The sequence below is a fragment of the Macrosteles quadrilineatus genome, unplaced genomic scaffold (assembly GCF_028750875.1).
Source record: "Macrosteles quadrilineatus isolate MER2022 unplaced genomic scaffold, UCM_ALF_1.0 Scaffold_1__1_contigs__length_201487025, whole genome shotgun sequence".
NCBI classification, from domain to species: Eukaryota; Metazoa; Arthropoda; class Insecta; order Hemiptera; family Cicadellidae; genus Macrosteles; species Macrosteles quadrilineatus.
In genome coordinates, this window is record NW_026542594.1 from 43406289 (window position 1) to 43421710 (window position 15422).

At 35.6% G+C, this 15422-nt stretch overlaps 1 protein-coding gene across 1 annotated transcript in view; it reads right to left on the reverse strand.

Moving 5' to 3' along the window:
* Positions 1-15422, reverse strand: part of LOC128982850 (tetratricopeptide repeat protein 21B-like) — a 300450-nt gene that overhangs the window by 104688 nt on the left and 180340 nt on the right. The window contains exon 15 of the mRNA XM_054401889.1: positions 6205-6320. Coding sequence (XP_054257864.1) covers positions 6205-6320 — 116 coding nt within the window. The remainder of the gene's footprint in view (positions 1-6204; positions 6321-15422) is intronic.

Consider the following 15422-nt stretch of genomic DNA (forward strand, 5'->3'; position numbering starts at 1 on the left):
TGCAGGTTTGCTGCGGCGGGGGTATTTTTTTTCATTATGATTAATGATCTGGAATACAATGTTAGCTATAGTTCTTTAATGTTGTGTAAATGAAACTGATTTTAAATTAAGTAACATGATTTACGAACTAATGATTGGTATAAATCAAATTTATTGTTATTGAATTTTGACAAAAGACAAAAATGGTATTTTCTTTAAATAACTCTGAGTACAATAAGGCTGAGGCTGTTAACCTTCTGCATATCACTCTTTAACTCTTGGAACAATCAAATCAGTAATGTCTGCAAAAAGCTCAGTAAGGTCATCTGCTTCTAGAGAAAATTAAAAGATTTTTTTTTAAACCAACTTTTGAAAAGAGATGTTGTCAATTGTGATTTTCAAGAGAGAGAAAACTGTTCTATAATTCAAAATCGTAATTTAAGTTTATTTACACAGTTTTACAGTGTTTTACAGTTCAACCTCGTTTGTACGAACCTCGATAAAAAGAAATTCCTCGACAAGACAATTTTTTTTAGTCCCCTTGACACTTTCATGTAGGTCAATGCTAAAAACACCTCTATACAACGTAGTAATTAAGTTAAAAACCTCCATAAGACGAATTTGTTTGTGACATGGGCTAGGACTGATTAACCTCTATACAACGAATATTCTTAGCACAAACCCTCTACAAGACGAACGTGACCTCTATAAGACAAATTTATCATTATCTTAACCTCCATAGTACGTAGTTTTCAAAACAAACAGAAGCTTGTCTCAACATGAAACCCCCAACCATCCCTCCTCCTTCCTCAGTCATTGTTTGGAGAAACATTGGAGCAAGGAGAAACCTCTATAAGAAGAATAACAGCAGCATTAAACCTCGATAAAATGACCCTCTCTATTAAGAATACCCCTATAGTAAGAATTTTTAATTTTTCTTTGAAATTCGTCTTATAGAAGTTCAACTGTATAGGTTAAAAATACATATGTAGCTTATTATTAACCGCACCAAACTACTCGAATCCGAAAATATCCGAATCCGAACCTCCCAATATCCGATCCGATCCGAACCAAGCCCCAACTATCAGATCAGAATCCGATCCGAAATGAAATTTCACTATCCGCACACCACACTATCCGCACGTATTTGTTGTTTACGTAATAAATTATAAAGAAAAGAAATGTCTGATATAGTGTACAGATCTGTATCTTGTTTTTTTTTTATTTTCCTATTGCCCTTTTTGTCATTCAGTAACAATACTTCTGATCCTCTGGTTCGGCATCAGCAAGTAAGTCAACAAAGAGGTTAGGCCAAACTGTTTTATAATTTTAGGCAAGTTTTTTACAACAGTAAAATGAGTCTTTTCTTAAGTTGGATGGAGGTCTAAAAAAATATTTCTAAGATCAAATAAAATATTTACAAGACACATTTGTTTGAAAATAATCTGTAACAGTTTTATGTTTTTAAATAAAGAAATATATCTTTTCCTACAGTTACCTAATAATGTACATGTTCTCTCACTGATTTGAGAAAGCAAAGTGGCCAATTCGCTCATCAGTGAGACAATGTTAACATTGTCTCACTCTAATTACTTTGTCTCACTCCAGATTTGCAACGTGAAGTCACAAAATAGTGAGCGTGTAACATGCAGACAAGGTCGTATGCGCGCGAAATACGTTAGCAGCACTGGCTGTAAATCAGCTGGTCAGCTGTTTTACTGTTGTATCATTAATGTCATATTAAAAGTTCATTTCTGTGTAAAAATATGTTACGTTTCTTTACCAATTTATTTGTTTGATGGTATCTGTAGGAAAAATATAATGTGCAACTCGAGTGCAAAGTGCAATTGCTCACTAGTTGCACAAATAACTATTTTGTCTCTACTAACTTTCTTGTTTAGTCACACAAATTTGTCAGCAATTGTGTAAGTAATTTGGAGCAACTGGGTGGTGTAAGAGGGGGAGGGGAGGTCTATGACCTTGAGTGCCAGACAAAGACCCTGCAGTTTCAAAAACATTGACTTGTGTTACTAATTAATTAGAGCACTATTATAGTGTCTCTGCTTATGTTGCCAAGTTGACATTTACTTGGTACTTGATTTAGTATAATCTTACCTTACTAATATTATAAATGTGAAAGTTTGTGTGTTTGTTTGTTTGTTTGTTTGAAGTTCAGTCACGCATTAATTACTGGATGGATTGGGCTGAAATTTCGCATGATGATAGCTCACATTCCCGATTAACATATAGGCATATTCTTTTCTTAAAAAATATTTTCGGGCTCCGCCCCAGTGGCTCTGGAGTTTACCACTTTAACCTTATGAGTATTCATTTAAATGGAATGAAAGAATTTAGTCAGCTGTTGCAACTAAAAAGGTTGGTTCTATGGTATGCAAAAGCATTAAAAGTTATAAGATTTACCAACAGGGTGCAGCATTATTAATTTTTTTTTATTTATGAAAAGAGCTAATTTGAATTAAGCAGCAACAAAAAACTGTGATACGCAATGAGAACAGTTTTTGATTTCACGAATAATTTGTGATATTTTGTGAATCTTTAATAATTTATTTTTTTCTATTGTTCGTATCATACTGTGTTCTCCCCCATTGCAAACGCAAAGGTTGAGTATAACTGTACTAATCATTTTATACTTATACTAGCTGGCCCGACCTAATATGGTTTTATGTCAAATGCTCGTTCATTTTCAAGATGAGCTCGTTCACATGGCTAAATCACGTCCTGGTTGAAGTTCGTTCGCTACGCTCACTCACCTTTAGGTTGTAGCTCGTTCGCTGCGCTCACATGCCTCCAGGTTGAAGTTTGTTCGCTACGCTCACTCACCTTTTGTTTGCAAATTAGCCGTTGTCATAAATTTAAAGAAAAATAATAGTGCTGCACCCTGTTGGTAAACCTATTAACTTTTTAATGCTATTGAACATCACAAAATCAAACTGTTTAGTTGAACCAGCTGTTAAGATTCTTTAATTCCATTTAAATATGAGTACTTATAAAGTTAACATGGGAAACTCCAGAGCCACTGGGGCGGAGCCCTTTTGACGGATCTGCACCAAACTTCACACAAACCATCCTTGAATAATGCTTAATAATGCCTGAAAGTTTCATTACAATCCGTCGAGCGGTTTCGAAGTCTATAAAGCCCAAACAAACAAACATTCATTGGATTTTATATATATATATGCCAATCCCGTACGAAGGACGGGTGGGTACTCTGCTAGTCTTCTATATATTAGTTAAGAGTTCCTTTTTGGGTACCTAATTAATTGTGATATTGTTTGACTTGAGTTTATGGATTTTTAATTTATTAGTTATCGAAATCAGTTGTTTTTAGATTTTAATCTCTTGCAGTAGGCCTAGGTCTGTCTATACTACTGTATTGTATGATATGTAATTTTTACAGTCCTTACTAATTATACCATAAACAATGTGTGTGTTAATTACTGTTTTTGAGTAAATCAGTCAACAAACATCTTTTCTTCAATAAGTTCTCAACTTGCCTTGTTGCTTAGCCTATTACTATTTTAGGCCCTATAAAAAATAATTCTTATGTAAAGCCTACTAATGTCTTATTCTTAGGCCTACTAATGCCAATCTATCTATACTATTATATAAAAATCTAATGGTGTCTGTCTGTATGTGTGTTACTAATAGGTGCAAAAACTACTGAACCAATTGGGCTTGAATTTAAAAAAAATATATAGCTACCATACCAAGGACCATTATAGGACTATTCACACTTTGATACTGACCGTGGGCTTTGCCCCTTTGGCTTTTAAAGTTCTGAGGTGAGGATTTAAAAAGTAAATATTGATTGGTCTCCACGGCTGCAATAAAAATACTCACAATGTTTACATTTGCTTTGACATTTCAATGTAAATAAGAAAGAAGTACTGCCAAATTGCATATTTCACAGTTTAAGACAACTGATCCAATGAAATTAAATATAGTATTTCACACAATTATGTGGTTGGTTTATTTAATCTAAAAATGTATTAATAGTAGTTTACCCAACGATTGCGTTAAGTTAGTCTTTACGACACGAGTAGAAAATTTAAGGTACGAGCCTTGGCGAGTGCCTTAAAAACTTCTACGAGTGTCGTAAAGACTATTAACGCGAGTTGCGTACACTACTTTACTTACGACCGTTTTTTTAATTACAGTACTAACAATCTGGTTTTTAATTACTAACAATCACTTCTCATAACTTCTTAGAGAGGTTATGTTTTCGTTTATTGTCATTGCCACTGAAAGTAATGCAACAACTTATTGTATAATCAGCTGATTTCGTGTAATTACGTGTTTGTAAAACTTCGCTAAATAATACGTTACTTTTTTCAGGGAATAGGCTCTGCTAGCAGCATTCTTACCATAAATACTGTATCAAGTACAATTAGGGAAATATTGCATTTTTTTACAATTGAATAATGTAGTGAAACAGTTAATTTGCAGTTTAATAATATGTGGTCCACAACGAGTTGGTTTAAAAGTTGTTAAGAGGTTTTCTAAATAAACCAGAAGCGCATTTTCATTTACCAATTTAACCTCTTTTTGTTTCGTCCAATTAATGAAAATTGCTGGTATGTAATTCCATACCTTTGTTTCGATTTTGGTGCAAAAGATTAGCACATACATTTTGTCCTCTCATTTCCATCTCGTCAACTTCACTTTCACTAACTGACATATTTAAATCAGTTTAATCCAGCTTCCTTTAACTTCCACCAACTTAGGTTAAGAATACGCGAGTATCAACAGGAACAAGCCGGATCAACAATTAAAATTGTCAACTGATCAGCTGATCAGCTGATTAGTTGACGTTTGAAGCATTATAATTTTACATCTTTTCTCTCAATCCTTGAACCTCATTGGTCCGTTACCCCTGTTGTTATGAGAAAACTATGCTGTTATGAAAGTAAACAGCTGTTAAGTGAAACTTTTCAATTCTAAGAACTGAACTGAAATGGCTAATTTAAAAAATGGTCGTAGGTAAAGATCATTTATTCAAAAACTATGTCAATGATTATAGAAATTAAAAAAATATTCTAAATGCGTTGCTGTATCAACTCAGGCTCTGCTTTCGATTTTCAAATTATCTTAAGTGTTATGAAAATAATGTTATTGATATATTTTCATGGAAACAGTAAGAAAATTACAATTTATGTTTTGTTTGAATTTGGAGGATACTTTAAATAAATTCGAACTGCTTAACATGTGTTAGATTAACTTAACATAACTTGCACATCACATTGTTTTTTTTTTACATGTGTATTTAGGTAAATTTAGTTATTGTGTTTTGCTTAAATTAAACTAAAGAATATCATCAATAATTAAAAAAACTACTTTAAAACTAAAATGAAATAGGTATAGTTGCAATATAATCGTAAGTGTATCAGCTCCACTTTAAATTTCGTACTATGTAGCCTAATACGTTTCCACTTGGTACATCTGAATAAAAAATGAACTCAAATAAAGTGGTGCATTTGAATTTTGTTTCAATTTAATCAATGGTGGATGCGTGATTATTTTATTCAACACATTAAAAGAACAAAATGTTCTCTTGCGTTCCGTAATTCGCATCCCCTTTGCGAAGCACGGGTACAGAAGCTAGTAATAGATAATTATGTATTTATCTTCGTGTAACTAATAATGCTATTGCAAGTGTGAGGTTTTTATACTTCGGAGGTTAGGAGGCAGAGAATGAATGATGAATATCATATTGCATGGTGGAAACATAGAATTTTTATTTTCTTCTTGCTTGCAATCTTGAAGTTAGTCAACAGGCCCTAAAATTGTGATATGTTAATTGATTTGTTTGTGATATTTTTATATTAAGTTCCATTAAAAACTTGTTGTAATGTAGCTATTTAGTTTTTTCAACAGTTTTAATGATTTTTGGCCCAACTCGATTTAGACCCAAGAACCGAGGGCCAAAATTATCGGCCCGACCCGACCCAACCCAAATGAAAAAAGTCTGGCCCGCAGACCACTAATTTATTGAAAACTTTATAAAATTAACATAGAAACAAAAGCATAGAATTAGGGAAAATAAGTGCTGGGATGCTAGTCTGCTACTAGTGTCAGTGCTAGCACAAATCAAAGTCGCCATATTTGCCTTAAGTTAAAACTAAAAGTTGGGTGATATCTTCGATAATCATTAAACCCCGTCTTAAAATTAACCACATGTATGTACTATTTATAATAGTAGATTACCTTAGCCAGCAACATAGCTTTCTGTGGATTGGGCAGCAATGATAGTGTTGCTTCTGCAGCTTCCAACTGTCCAAGTCTGACTAACAGCTGGGCCAACTCCATACTGCCTTCTGTCCCTGTACAACAAAACATAGCTTTCTGTCGGTTGGGCAGCAATGATAGTGTTGCTTCTGCAACTTCGAACTGTCCAAGTCTGACTAACAGCTGGGCCAACTCCATACTGCCTTCTGTCCCTGTACAACAAAACATAGCTTTCTGTCGGTTGGGCAGCAATGATAGTGTTGCTTCTGCAACTTCGAACTGTCCAAGTCTGACTAACAGCTGGGCCAACTCCATACTGCCTTCTGTCCCTGTACAACAAAACATAGCTTTCTGTCGGTTGGGCAGCAATGATAGTGTTGCTTCTGCAGCTTCCAACTGTCCAAGTCTGACTAACAGCTGGGCCAACTCCATACTGCCTTCTGTCCCTGTACAACAAAACATAGCTTTCTGTCGGTTGGGCAGCAATGATAGTGTTGCTTCTGCAGCTTCCAACTGTCCAAGTCTGACTAACAGCTGGGCCAACTCCATACTGCCTTCTGTCCCTGTACAACAAAACATAGCTTTCTGTCGGTTGGGCAGCAATGATAGTGTTGCTTCTGCAACTTCGAACTGTCCAAGTCTGACTAACAGCTGGGCCAACTCCATACTGCCTTCTGTCCCTGTACAACAAAACATAGCTTTCTGTCGGTTGGGCAGCAATGATAGTGTTGCTTCTGCAACTTCGAACTGTCCAAGTCTGACTAACAGCTGGGGCCCTATTTTTGAAATGGTTGACTGTTGAGTTGAGTGTTGAGTAACTCTATTTCCAATCGTTTTGTATTTTCAAATGATTGACGGTGGACTTATCCAACCAAAACTACTCACCACCTATCGAGCTGTTGAGTTGACGGTTGACTGTACTTTCTTCTTCCTCTTTCGGCAAAAAATTGCTCTTTTTGAGTCGACGCCTTATTGTTATTGCTTTAATTTACTAATTGTGATTTAGAGGTTATGTATTTGTTGTCAATGTCTTAGCACCCAATACTTTATGTGATTTGTTTTCTATGGAATAATTGCATTTTAATTTTTTTACTGGATTGAGATAGAGACCTCTAATTTGCGTTGTTGGTTTTCTTTTACCAGGATCTTCAAAATGAGAGGTCACTCGATGGGTCTTTCCGTTTGAAATTTTTGAGTTTCCCCAAATATCCTCCATTTTGGGGATGTACACCAAGTGGCGATTATGCCCCAAAAGTACTTCATAACATGTTATAAAGGTGTGCCGAGTTTAGTATTTATAGTATGGGCTGTTAAAAAAATAACAGGGGGTCTCCACACTTTTTATTAACCCTATATATTTTTTAATAAATTAGGCTATTACTTTTTACGACTTTATTATTGTATGTGATCTAAACGTTTCATACATAACAGTGTTTACCCGAACATTAGTATTTTAGATAGATAGATAGATAGATAAAACTAAATAAATATTTCATTAACAAATCAGCAAGCAAAGCCCTCGGTCGATATCGAAGCATGAACAGTCCTAAACAGATCCGAGAATGTATGGTAACTACATTTTTGTTAGTTTTTACGTACTTGATTAGCATTCTCACAGCAGACCCCTTGAGATCTTTGTATGATATTATTGTGTAGATATAGTACAGTGTGTCAGTTGTTAAATTGGTCTTTTATTTATAGTTGATTGTTTATTTTTCTCTTTTGCATTTTTCCAGTTGTTTAATAGATTTTCATTGGAAGATAGATTTAAATCTCAATTAAGTTATCAATTCTGATATTTCAACAAGGCTGATTAAAATACATAAACCAAAAATATAATCCTTGAAACTAGTAATACATCAAGTTTTACCTCCATAGTAAATTGTGCATATAGTAAAGGTTGTGATGCAACTGAAATGCAATATAATTTATGTCTAACAGTAACCCCACATGTGGGGTATTTCAGTGGCCTAATCCTCTCTTGGCTGGAGTTGCCAGAGAGTCCCAGCGCTAATGAGGGGTAACCCTGGGACCCTGTGACCGCACTCGCTCAAATATTTTACGACCGACCCTTGTCTGGGTTGCCCTGGGACCCTCTGATCTACAACCAGGCGGGGTTGTAGGTCAGAGGGTCCCAGGGCAACCCAGACAATTTCAATAAATTTGGTGTAAAATTTGACAAAAATCGGCCAATCTGACCGATTATTAATACAGTACCAACAAAGTACATTAGTAATTAAATAATAGGTAAACATTAACCGATTTTCGTCAAGTTTTACCCCCTGCTGTGCGCTATGTCACAAAAGCTGATAACGACATGGGTGATTAGTGACCATGGCAACTTGTTGAATGCGTGATGAAGGGAAACCCAAGAAATAGAAGAACAAAGAGAAAGAATAATGACGTTGTTATCTTTATACCCTTTTTACAGTTGCTGTTATTGTTATTATCTTTATGTAAGATTTTATGATTTTGTTTTATAGGTTTATAAAATAATTCTTTTTAACTACAGGAATATCAATTTATAATTTATCAATGTGCTTCTCTTATGAAACAGCAATACCGGATGTATAATAGTCAATGACCTAAAATATCATGATTGTGCAATATTGTATTTTGATGTTGAAATTCAAATCATGACAAAAGTTTGTATATTTCGTCTGGTCCCTACTATTTAATAATTTAATATACACAATCAATGCTAAATAATCGTGGTTAGTCCTAATTTTATTTTTAATTATTCAAAATTATTAAGTTTCTACACAATAAGACAATCCAAAGTCAAACCGGACAATGAATACCCGAAAACAACGTTGTATCTTGTCCTGTGGTTAGAATACCACTCGCCATCATCAGTCCTTTAGGTTTAGGGAAGTAGTGCAAGTCTATATATAGCTTCAAGGTCGTACCCACCCCTTCCCCCCTCCCGTCCTACTCAACTCACTCACTGTTGCTACCCGCGCTCCTTTCGAGGTCATTGCCTAATTAATTGTCTTTTTAAATTCTTTAAAGTGGTCTATAGAGAGAAATTGGGAAATTTTGTATTTCCCACAACTTGTGATTAGTTAAATCCTTTATGTAAAGAAAATATTTTTTAATCTCACTTGGTTTGGATTTCGCTTTCAAAACGTGACAATGAAATGAAATGAATGAAATGAAATGTGTTTATTGTCCTTAGAATTTTCACAAATTATTGACAAAGTCATACAACTGCTAAGGTTTATAGCATAGTCAGTTAATAAATACAGTAAGATACAATATAGCTAACTACTTCAAATGAGACATCTTACAATAGGCCTACACATTTTAAATATTACAATTGAATAGGTAATCTTATTCTTAAGAAAAATTTGTGGCATTGAAAATAATGGAAGTGATTAAACCGCATAACCAACAAAGTCCAACAGTAATTTGGTCAATTCGCTAAAGACGGTGACACACTATCGATCTTTTCCCCGAACCGAGCAGGGAGAGGGGAGAAGGGAGGTCGAAGGGAGCATGTTTGATAGTGTGTCACGGGTCCATACACCGATCCAGACGGCAAACCAGACATCAGGCCGAGCAGGGAGATGAGCGCTCTGGGCCCTGTTTCATAAAACTACTAGTCTAGTATTTACTAGTCCATGGACTAGTAATACTAGTGTATTTTACAAGTCTACGTTTCAAAAACCTACTAGTGTAAAATACTAGTTACTAGTGTAGGGTCTAGTATTACTAGTGGTTTTTACTAGTGTAGACAGCAATGTGTTTCATAAAGTTTTACTCTTGTAAATTACACTGGTAAATACTTGCCATTTTCTAACAACCTCTCTACACCCGTATTATTTGAAGTAGACTAGTATTTTTGGAAAGAGAGTTATTTCATTACTCACATCATTAAAAAAATGAATTATTAAGTTCTTTTTGCTCTTTAAGTTCAAATTGGCTCACGTTTGCAATTTAAGATGAAAATAGATCTGTGAGTGCTAAAATGATAATTATTAGATATAAATTACTATCAATAAATGTGGCGTAGTACAAAATGAGAGAAATAGAATGTTATAATGTATTTACAATCGCCCTATTCGAATCAATTATAATTATAAGTTATCAATTTCTGTGAAATTTTAGTCTAATTTTACATGGGTTAAATTTCATGGTTATTTTTACTATTAGCCATGACAGAAAAAAGATTTTTAAGATTTGAGAGAAATCAAATTAAAACCGCATACCGTATTGCATACAAAGATATAACAAATGTATCCAACATTGCAACATTAATTAGATTATTTTACACCCAAGGCTCTCGGTTTTATTTAAAGACATTTTTATTAGAAATAATAGTAAGACAATTTTAAAGAGGAGTGGCATTGTATTTTTTGAGGTGCTTATTATTTGCTTTCCTAAAAAGCTAAAAACCCTGTGATGTACTAACAATTTTGTAGGCGTATATTTGATTTTTGGGCGTTGAACTGAACTGCTTATCATAAAAACATTACTTTTAATCCATTTTGGTATGGTGAATTTGTTATTCAAAGTAATAAAAAAATTAGATGTTGATTATGTTATTTTAATGTAAAAACGCGTAAAAGTTTAATTAATGGAATAAAAAAGTATAGTGAGTTGCACAAATTTGAACCTGGGACCCGCCCCACGACTAGCGAGAACTCTACCATTGAGCTACGCCCTGCCGTGGCGACTATGCTTGAAAACCTACTTCTCCATTAACCCTAGGAGTGGCAGACCGACAGAAAATGTCGATTTCAAAATGTGCCGCTGGAGTGGCGGGCGACAGAATATGTCGATTTATGTAAAGTTTTTTTCCGTTGCATGTTAAGCACATTTAAAGTCGGTGAAATTAGATAACTCTTATACCAATGGAAAGATAAGATTCCGAAGTTTCATTTTATTATAAGAATGAACCTTATAACATAAATATATCGATCTTATAATGATTTACATTTAAACGAAAAATACGCGCTAACTCGCGAACGCCATGTTTTGTTGCGAAATTGTAAAAGATGAGTCATTTCAAAAATAAATAGCAGACGTAATTTTTGTCTCTGACAAAAGCAAGTGGTACCACTGCAACAAGCATGAAGTAAGCTTTTATTCTGTATAAAGTATTACGTCATAATACATTCCAACAGCTGATGAACAATTTTTGTAAATAACCTATTTTTACGTATTGTTCATGTGGCGGATCGACATAAAATGTCGATTTCTAAATCGCATATATATATGTCAAGAAAAGTACAAATATCGTTGTGTTATATATGTCCTTATAGACGAAGAAACGTAGAATTCAATGTTGTCAGGTTGGTCACTCTGACAGAAGTTTTGGATATTTCACAGCTGAAAAAAAATGACACTTGTCATCGGCTAACCAAAAATGGCGTTGTAATCGCGAGTTGTTATGCAACAATAAGTGTAAGTTTTTGTCCGTATATTTGGTGTAAATGCGTAATTTTACTGTGTATATGTGCGGTTTAGTGTAGTGTAGTGTATTATGTATAATATTTATGCATTAGCTTGCATAAATATCTACACTGTGCGATCTAAAATTGGATATAAAATCAGTGAGTTTTTGTGTTATTTTAGCATTCAGAAACATGGATGAATCTTCAATTTTAGAGGCGCTCGATATTGAGCCCTTTTCTGATGAAGAGGATCTATCAGTGGATGATCCTGGCTATAATACCCCATCAAATGAGTCAATACCTGATGTGCCCCTTCGCCCCCACAAGGACTTACCCACTAGGCCTAGGCCTAGGCCTAATGTGCTACCAACACTTGGTGATATACAGCCTGTTTTCCAAATTGAACAATTAGCTGCCTCTTCCATTTCCAATCCTGAACTTTCTCAATCCTCTTATTCTTTACAAGGACCCACCCCTGATACATCCCCCCCTCGTACATCGACCCCCCTTCCTTCTGTGCTCTCTCCAAAAATAATAGATACCGGTACTTCGCATCATGCTCCAACCCCCCCACAACCTCCTATTGATTTGGCAGTACCTTCTTGCAGCAGTTACCCCTCCGATAAACTGATTTTGAGACAAAAAATGAAGCCGCCATGAAAAAGGACATTTTAAAACGCAAAAACGTTGGTACCAGCTCAACCCGGATAAGTGAACGTCCCAAACGATTTCAGTTGTCATCGATCCTGCAAACCGCAGTTGACGAAGACTCAGACATATCAGCTGATGACCTGATGGATTTTTCCAGCGGAAGTGAGGACAATTACATTCCTGACATCGATGATTTGGATACTTCGGACCGTGAAGATATCCCCGCAGATTTTCTGCGAACACAGAACCCAGAACAGTTTGATTTTTTCCCTGATTCACCCCCACCTCCTCCAATGGAACCTTTGACGCTGGAGCTTCCTCCTCCACCAAAAAAGAAGCGTCAAGGAAAGAAAAGTGTTCCTTCGGCCCGATCTTCAGCACCTGGACCAGATGAAGACAACCCAGACATCCCCCGTGCAGTAATGGAGGAAATCGGCCCGGCTCCACCACCCAGGCAACCAAGGCCTCAGCAAGGTCAGCGGAACCATCCTCGTGTCCAGCCTATCCCACAGAGAGAGCAGCCAAGGAACCAGGTACCATGGGTCCGGGTTTATCCACCTGAGCAGCCAATGGACGTAAGTTCTAAATTTACTGTTCCAATTACTGGGCCAACTTGCCGACCATCAACCAACCCTTTGTACTATTTCTTCCTTTTTTTCACTGAGGCAATGTGGGAACTTTTTGTCACTGAGACAAACAAGTTTGCCCGCAATATAATTGGCCAGTTGCGTAGAGAGGGAAGGATACCCCCCCATTCCAGACTGCTCAACTGGTTCGATGTCTCAGTGGAAGAAATGAAGAAATTTATTGGCCTTCTCTTGTCAATGGGACTTACCCGTCGTAAGCACGTCACAGAATACTGGACCAAGAACCCTGTGCTAGAATTACCTTTCTATAGCAAAGTGATGTCTCTACGACGCTTTCAGAGCATAATGTCTATGCTGCATCTGAGTTCTCGCGTATCTCCACCCAAAGACCAACCAGGGTATGATCCTTGGGTGAAAATACGTGAATTTCTCGACATGATGAATGACAGCTTTAGGCATTATTTTATTCCAAAACAAGAGGTATGTATTGATGAAAGTATGATCGGGATGAAAAACCGTACTACTTTCATCCAGTACATGCCTAATAAGAGACACTCACGCTTTGGTATAAAGAAATTCGAATTGTGTGACAGTGCAACGGGGTATGTTCTTCAGTCTGTTCTTTACAGTGGTAAGTACTTCTTGTCTGGGGGTGTTGATCCATTCACCCATAAAGTTGTTGAGTTTCTGTGTACCAAAGTGGGTTTATTGAACAAAGGATACCATCTCTTTACGGACAACTTTTACACGAAAATTCCTCTGTCCCGTTTCTTGTATCGTCGTAACACCTTCTTGACTGGCACGATAAATAAGCGGAGCAAGGAAGTTTCAAGAATTGTCCAGAGAGCAGCTTTGGTTGTTGGCGAAGCCATGTATTTCAGAAGGAGATTTGAGCCCTCGGGCTCAGTTCTCCTTGTGAAATTCAAGGAAAGGGACACTAGGAAACCGGTGCACCTAATCACAACAGCCATTCATGCTCAGGACACAGAAAGTGTCAGTAAGAGTGGAAGAAGGTCTGTAAAGCCGGTTGTTATACAGACATACAACCAGCACATGGGTGGTGTGGACTCAAAAGACAAAAGTGTTTACCACATCTCCTGCACTCGTACTACTACAAAGTATTGGCGGAAAATAGTTTTCAACTTTATCGACATGGCTGTGTATAACGCATATGTTTTGTATGTGGCCCAAAACCCAAATCATATGTCTAGATTCAACTTTGTCGTTGACTTGGTTAGTAAACTATGTTCCGTCAATACTCAGGCCCCACCCCCTGCGCGTCCCATTGGTCCTGCTGGTGATGGCCCTGATGCTGGTCCTGAAATTGACTTTGATGACCCTGATGCCGTACTGGAACAACCGCCTGCTCCTGAGCAAGAACACCGTATCATCAAGATGCCACCTGGTCTTGGCCGAATATGTGTTGTATGCAAAAGTAAAGGACTAACAAAAAAGGGGACATATTACTGTCCGCCCTGTGATGCTGGTGTTCATAAACTGTGTGCAGACTCACTCCAGCATGACGTCGCACCCCGTAGGCGTAGGGGACCGCAGCAACCCCGCTAAAGAGTTGAGTGTTGAGTGAAATACCTTTTTTATGTTTTGTTTTAGGTTAGTTGTAATAGGCTAGGTGTTTTGTATTTTCTTGTCATATTATCTAATTAAATTGTGTGCTTTCTTGTAATATTATCTAAATCTTTTATATTTATCTCATTAGTAGTGGGCACAAATACTATATAGGCCTAATGTGTCGTACATTTTTTTCATATTTTTGATATATATGCCCTCTATATATGCCTATATACATATACAATCCTAAATAGAATCTAATAAATTATCATTACACTGCTAATTTTAGCTCATGTGGCCGGAAATTTATATTTTTACATTTATCTATTCCAATAAACCAAACGTGTATACAGGCGTCATATCGATTTTTCATATTTTTCATATATGGGCTACAAATATATATATACATATACATATATGTACATATTCTTGAAGGGTACTAAATTTACTATTATAATATTGTTTTGTTTTTGTGATGGGGGCTTTTTACAAAATATTTATATAAGTTTCAATTCAAAAAATTTTTTCTTCAAAATTTTTTTTTTCATATAGGCTATCAATGTTTATAATAAGTAAAGAAATTTTTTTTTCTCCCAAACTTGTTATCTATTCTTATTTGGAACATTATGGGCTTACAAAAACATCTGGGTTTATAATATTCATTTATTATTAGAGGGCATTTTTGAATCTGACAATGAGTTAGTGTAAAAATTGACGTTTTGTAGTTTTTTGTTTTTTTTTTCTTGTAAACATAAAAAAAAGATTTTATGTATATAATTGTATATATTCTTGAAGGGTACTACATTTACTATTATAATAATGTTTTGTTTTTGTGATGGGGGCTTTTTACAAAATATTTATATAAGTTTCAATTCAAAAATTTGTTTCTTCAAAATATTTTTTTCATATATCAATGTATATAATAAGTAAAGAAAATTTTTTTTCTCCCAAACTTGTTATATATTCTTATTTGGAATATTATTAGCTTTCA